At 29.7% G+C, this 8142-nt stretch overlaps 1 protein-coding gene across 1 annotated transcript in view; it reads right to left on the bottom strand.

Moving 5' to 3' along the window:
* Positions 1 to 906: 906 nt before the first annotated feature.
* Positions 907 to 8142, bottom strand: part of LOC106874360 (oxaloacetate tautomerase fahd2, mitochondrial) — a 144165-nt gene continuing 136929 nt past the window's right edge. Inside the window, exon 7 of the mRNA XM_089339793.1 lies at positions 907 to 1020. Within this exon, the coding sequence (XP_089195919.1) occupies positions 958 to 1020 (63 nt within the window). The 3' untranslated portion in view covers positions 907 to 957. The remainder of the gene's footprint in view (positions 1021 to 8142) is intronic.

Genomic DNA, 8142 nt, shown 5'->3' with positions numbered 1-8142 from the left:
AAGGCAAAGTCGATCTCGCGGAATTTGAACTCAGAACATAGTGGCAGGCCTAATACCGCTAAATATTTCGTCCAGCGTGCTAACGATTCTGCCAGCTCGCCGCTTTGATGATGATGATAATAATAATAATAATAATAATAATAATAATAATAATAATAATAATAATAATAATAATAATAATTGTTTCAAATTTTGGTACAAAGCCAGCAATTTCAAGGAAAGAGTAAGTCAATTACATCGATTCCCCAGTAAACAACTAGTACTTATTTTATCGACCCCTAAAGGATGGAAGGCCGAGCTGACCTCAGCAGAAATTTGAACTCAATGTATGCATAGACAAAATGCCCCAAAGCATTTTGTCGGGCATGTTAATTATTCTGCCTATGATAATAATGACAATAATAATTGCTTCAAATTTTGACACAAGGCCAGCAATTTCGAGGGAGTGGGTAAGTCAATTACATCGACTCCATACCCAATGCTCAACTGGTATTTATTTTATTGACCCTCAAAAGGATGAAAGGCTAAGTTAACTTCAGCAGAATTTGAACTCAGAACATAAAGCAAAATGCTTCGTGGCATTTTGCTCAGCATGCTAACAATGATGATGATGATGATGGTGATGATAATAATAGGCCAGTTGTAGTTGTCAGAGATCACCATTAAAAAAAATATGCCTTCTAATCAATGTATCAGTCTTAACAGATTACAATGTATCTCTAAAAGAAACGGAGAAACTCTCAAAATACAATAATAATAATACTAATAATAATTGTTTCTAGTATATGCAAAAGGCCTGCAAATTGTAGGGACAGAGGGAAGGGTTAACCAATTAAATCGAGTCCAATACTTCATTTGTACTTTGAATGATCAATTTGTTATAACAATAACAAAAATAATTATGAAAATAGGAAGAGTTTTTTGAAAATCTAATCATCAGCTTCTTGGTACCATCTGTTAAACAATTTCATTGCGTATAGTCCCAATTTCATCAATTTCGCATTCTACGACGTCACCAGGCTAAAATGAAAATAAAAAAAATATTGAGATATACAGAAGAAATAGAACAAGCATTTTGTTTTTCTCATGTTAAGCAAAATGTGAAGATAGAAAGCTTAGTGGTTAGAGTTTGTAATCATTGCTATGTGTGTTCAATCACTGCACTGAGCAGCATGTTATGCCCTTGAGCAAGACACTACGTTTCACTTTGCCTGTAAAGTTGGAATAATAATTTATTCTCTAATATTGTATATATATATATATATATATATATATATATATATATATATATATATAATCATAAATATATAGGGATTGACAGTAACCTGCTTCTCCAACATACTGAGAATTCAGAAATAGCAGTCAAAGAACTACTGATTTCAAAACTACAAATTATTACTCCGGATTGTTAATTATTAATTTTATTACTAATTGATGATTCCCTGCCCTGCATATCTATATTTTAATAATAACTCCAAGGTGGATAGTTATACCGCAGGAATTCGTACGAGTCTCTTTCCTGAACGGGACTATTTCTGATACACACTGAGTTGAAATTCATTAGGGCGAGAGGTTTTGAACTTACTGGCCGATAAATTTCTTAACGTCTTCTTCACGTGGTATTGATGTTCACATGGTCAAAATTAACGTGAGTTATTTAGACATTAACAAATTTATTAGAATATTTAGCTGAAGATCAGAATAGAGTATTATGTACTCTTAACTGTGAAACAAATGTACTAAATTAACTAAAGGCAAGTGTTTTTTACTCTTCTCTATTGTTTTTTGTTCTGTGTGTATCAAAAATATCGCTATCAATCTGGAGTAATAATTTGTAGTTTTGAAATCAGTAGTTCTTTGACTGCTATTTCTGAATTCTCAGTATGTTGGAGAAGCAGGTTACTGTCAATCCCTATATATTTATGATTATAAATTTTACCGAAGAAGGTTTTTTTCATACTGAGCTACCCGGCAGAATTGTTAATTATTAATTTTATTACTAATTGATGATTCCCTGCCCTGCATATCTATATATATATATATATATATATATATATATATATATATATATATATATATATATACATACATACATACATACATACATACATACATACATACATACATACATACATATATATATGCACACATACATATATATACATGTATATACGTATGTAGGTATGTACGTATATGTGTGTGTATATGTGTGTGTGTGTGTGTGTGTGTGTGGTAAGTCGGTGTGCAGGAGATAATGACAGTGTTCTCACATGACATGTGTGCAAGAGAGAAAACTGCACTGGTTTGGACATGTGATGCATATGGAAGAGGACAGCTGCATAAAGAAGTGCCGAGCTCTAATTGTAGAGGGAAACTGTGGAAGGGGTAGACCCAAGAAGACATGGAATGAAGAAGTGAGAAAGGAACTTTGGACACTGGGCCTCAATCAGGAAATGACAAGGAACTAGGAGTGGTGGTGATTTGGTGTACTTGAGAAGATGCGTCAAGCTAGATAAAATCCCTGTCATCTAGCCATACAGGTTTGTCCTTTACAGGTGCCAGTGACACATAAAATGCGCTTATGCCAGTGCTGCATAATTGCACCCATGTCATTGGCATGTAAAAAGCACTCCGCACATTCTGTAAAGTGGTTCGTATTAAGAAAGGCATGCAGCTGTAGAGACCATGCCACAACAGACAATTGGAGTCTGGACAGCTCCCCAGCTTACTAGCTTCAGTCAAACCGTCAAACAGGCATTAAACAATGATGATTATGAGGACGACGATGATGATATACACATATGTGTGTGTGTGTGTGTGCGCGCGCGCACGTGAGTGTGTGTGTGTGTGTGTGTGTTTATCCCTATCTAAATGACATACTTTATGTACATCATAGCAAACCCAGATGCTGCAGTGTTAGTCCAGGAAAAGATCCCTTTGTAGACGTATCGTGTTGCAAGTACAATATACTTCAGAGCTAGATGAAATGAAATTATCCCAGAAGCAACCATGGGATTGACAAATGCACATTTCACTGTTTTTGCAGCTTGTCAGTACCGTACACTCAAGTCACTTCTGACACAAAGTCATTCCAACCAGTCTGAAATATATAGAAACAATAAATGAACAATTCAGAGGCTGTGCAGAGATGCCTCAAGGAGGAAGAAAATTCAAATTATGCAATAGGAACTTCTCTAGATTAAAATATTTATCTAGATAACAAACATAATGTATGTCATAGAAAAGCCAGAAGCTACAGCATATGTCTACTATTCACAAACGGTAAAAACAATGGAATGTGCAAGTGTCATTCTCATGGTTGCTTCTGGGGCCATTTCGTTTCATCTAGTTTTGAAGTATATTATGCTTTTAACACAATACATCAATAAAGAAATCTTTCCTGAGATGTCCACTGCAACCTCTAGCATTTCAACAATATACATATGTTACGTAAGTCACATAGACACAGATTTTAAGCTGCATAATTTGAATACACACACACACATATCAATTAATGAATGATAAATGAGCAGGAGTTAAGCAATCACCTTCATTAGCTTACAGCTGTTTCTGCTATGACAAGCAGTTTGCTCAGCTGAGTGCACTGCTTCTTATAGCAGAGACAGCTGTAAGCTAACAAAGTTGATTACATAATACCTATTCTTTTGTCATCTATCTATATTTCTAACTGTCTATCTATCTATTTATCTTTTTAGTCATTAGAACATATCTATACTGAAGCATGAATTTTACAGAATTTTAGCGAAGCAAATCAGTGCCAGCACTTACATTTTTAAACCTGATACATAATCTATCGGTGTATTTTGTTGAACCACTAAAGTACAGGTGCATAGACATACCAACACCAGTTTTCAAGTGGTGGTGGAGGACAAATACAGACACAAATCACACATAACACACACACACACACACACACACACATACACACACATATATATATATATATATATATATATATATATATATATATATATAACAGGTTTCTTTCAGTTTCAGTCAACCTAATCCACTCACAATGCTTTGGTCAGTCTGAGGTTAAAGTAGCAGACACTTGCCCAAGAGATCATGCAAGTGGGATTGAACCTGGAACTATGTGGTTGAGAAGGAAACGTCATATATATATATATTTGAAGAAAAGCAACAAAATTGTATTAGGTTATAGCAGTACGTACGTTTCGTACAAACTTCATTTATTTATGTAGTGAGAACACCACATAAGATGTGCAATGAAAATGTACTCCTCAGCTGCATAATGTAAGTTCATTTTAGAAAGTCATTTTGTAAATGTGCGCAAATACAAGAGTTTAGTCCTGATTTTCTAACTTTATTCCTTCCCTTTTTTCCTTCTCCTTCTTCTCCCCACCTTTTACTCTGATTTGTTTTGGCCCTTGATATCTTCTCTTCTTATGGTTTTCTTATAAATAATATCTCTCTTCTACTTCCCCACATAAATGTATATCTTATTCTAATTTAACTATAAATGTTTGTCTTATTCTAATTTAACTATTAATGTTCTCTATGGTTTTAATTTTAGTACTTTAGATTGTTTTATTATTCTAAGTGTACAGACGAATAGATATATTCTTAGTAATTCTCCAATATCTTGACCTAAATTCCCTTACCTTAAATTTCCTCTAGCCACTCCTTGGGGTATTGTCCTTCCATTTTCATTTTTATTTTTATTTCTATATATACATATATATATATTTCCTTTCTTCTCTCTTTTTTCTCTTGCTTGATTCACCCCTAACCTGCCTTCCCTTACTACCTAACCTACCTTCCTCTAAATTGAAATTACTGCTATCTAGAAAGAAGAACAAATAGAATATATAGAAATTAAATTCCTGTTTGGTTTACTAGACTGTTGATTAACAGCCCAGTCAAGATGGTATTTTCTTCATCTCCTACTCTTGTATTTGCACACATTTACAAAATGACTTTCTGAAATGAACTTACATTATGCAGCTGAGGAGTACATCTTCATTGCGCATCTTATGTGGTGTTCTCCCTACATAAATAAATGAAGTTTGTACGAAACGTACGTACTGCTATAACCTAATACATTTTTGTTGCTTTTCTTCAAATTTTATTCACTAAATCTCTTGATTTTGTTTTTGGTTTTTACCCTACCAAAATCTGGTGCCACAAACATTTTAAGTACCACATATAATCTTTTGATTAAATCTATATTATATATATATATATATATATATATATATATATATATATATATATATATATATATATATATATATATATATATATATATATAATTATATTTATATTTATATTTATATGCATATATACATACGTATATATACATACTTACATCTATACGTATATATGTATGCATATGTGGGCACAGGACGTCACGAAACGTTTACAACAAAAAAATACGAAGCACGAGTACATGGAACATGAACTATTCTTTCGAACAACGAAAGATACAAATGGAAAACAAAACAAACAACATATAGAACGGCCCTTCATCAGTTGTTGGCTGTTTTTCTACTCTCGTATTTCGAGCATTTAACAACAATATACGCTTTCGATAAAACAGTTGCTCCCGCAAAGCAAATTAAAATATTTTATTTAATAAAATCCAAAATTACAGGTAAAAACTCAATTAAAATCAATTTATTAAAAATTAAAATTACATTAAGTTTCACAGTATAGAATATATATAAATATATAGTTTTAGGGGAAAAAAAACAAGGTTCATGAACTCATCGATGAAAATCCACTGTCACATATAGAAAAATTAATAATTAAAAGCACAATAAATAAGTGTAATATAATACAAAGTAAATATCATAAGATCAAGATAATAAAATGACTACACGTGTTTCATAAACAATTTTCAAATAGAAAGAAATTTAAATCGATTAAAATCGATTAAAACTATCGAAAATAAATTCTATTCAAAAATATAGCTAATCTTCAGGTCAAATACAACAATAATAATAATGAATGAATGTATATATCAACCAACAATAAATAACAAATGAATGTATATAAAATACTTATAATATAAAGATAGAAAAATATTATTAAAATATCAAAATAATAAACATTCTTTTATCAACCCTACGTCCATTATAAAATAAGCTAACAGGTATATTATATAAAAAAACCAACTTAAACAAATTTTTACGTTTAAAATACAATTTGAACGAAGTTTAAGTTTAAAATAATAAAGATAGTATTAGCACATATTTAAACGATGCAATGGTTTAAGCTAGACTAATTAAGACTAAAAACGTTTATTTAAAAGAAGTCTAGTGAAAATATTCCGTATAGTATAGGAAATTAACATAAAAAGACTAGGTATTTATCGCATAAAACAGTATTAATCAAAAATATTTCAATCCTAATCAAATCGAAGTCTTATTTTAGGCTAAAATGGTACTCTTACTTCAAAATAATTTAGTGTTAAATAAGGTATCGATTAAAATTATCATTAAAAATCAATTGAATAATAAAAAATACAAGAACACTTTTTTTCCAAACAATGATATAAAGTCGTTAAACAAAGTAAAAAATATACTAATCAAAATGTTATTGTTGTTCAAACTGAAACTTAGACGTTAAAGTCAGAACTAGAGGTTAATTAGAAATAAAAATATGAATGAAAAAAGTATTATGAATGAAAGATTAAACTTTATATAGCTTGAGTCATAATAAAAAAACCATTAACGATACTGTATAAACAAAGAAATAAAAAAGACTAGTTATTTATCGCATAAAATAGAATGAAATATTAAACAGTATTAATCGAAAATATTTCAACCCTAATCAAATCGAAGTCTTATTTTAGGTTAAAATTATACTCTCACTTCTAAATAATTTAGTGTTAAATAAGGTATCGATTAAAAATAATCTTTAAAAATCAATTGAATAATAAAAATACAAGAATACATATTATTTTTAAACAATGATATAAAGGCGTTTAACAAAGTAAATGCTATATTTATCCAAATGCTGTCGTAATTCAAACTGAAACTTAGACGTTTAACTAAGAAGTATAGAGTTTATTAGAAAGAGGTTCCGCGAAAATACTACGTTAAGATAGAGAATAGAATATGAAAACATGAATGAAAGAATAATTCTTAAAATAATGAATGAAAGATTTAAAATTTATATGACTTACAACATAAAAAAGCCAGCTATCTTATAAAACATATTAATGAATTTTAGATTCTAATAAATAATAAATTTTAAATAATAAGACTAAGAAACATAAATTAAATAATATGTATGAAATAATCTAAAATACTATTACTAAATTAATCTTATAAAAATCGTAGTGTCATTACAATATAAATCCTTAAACTCACTAAAATATTAACCTACCAATAAATATAAATTATAACTACTACAATTAGTAAAGAAGGAATAGTACAAACAAATACACACCAACACATGCCCTCACACATACATATATATATACATATACATAAATAAATACATACATAAACATATATACATACACATATATATACATACATAATAACACATATAGACTGAAACACACACTCACATATATACATACATGCTAACACATATAGACTAAAACACACACACTCCCATATATACATATAACCATACACATACATATATATACACATACACAAAAATACATACATAAGCATACACTTACATACATATACACACATACACTCATATATATATATAAATATACACATTCTTACACACTTACACATATAAATATATAAAGGAATAGTATAAACAAATACACACTCAGACACGCCTTTACACACATATAAATATACATATATATACTCATATGTATATACATATATACACACAACATACACACACAAATATATACAAAAACACACATATATATCTACATATATAAATACATACGTAAACATATACACATACACACAAATATATACATACATACTAACACATATAGACTAAAACAGACACTCACATATATACATATACCCATACATATACATATATATACACATACACATAAGTGCATACATAAGCAGACATATACATATACACACATACACTCATATATCTTTAATATAAACACACTCTTAAACACTCACAACTATAAATATATAAAGAAAGAATGGTATAAAC

Source organism: Octopus bimaculoides, chromosome 22 (assembly GCF_046866305.1).
Source record: "Octopus bimaculoides isolate indiv1 chromosome 22, ASM4686630v1, whole genome shotgun sequence".
In the NCBI taxonomy this organism is placed as follows: Eukaryota; Metazoa; Mollusca; class Cephalopoda; order Octopoda; family Octopodidae; genus Octopus; species Octopus bimaculoides.
This window is presented reverse-complemented; position numbering and strand designations above follow the sequence as displayed.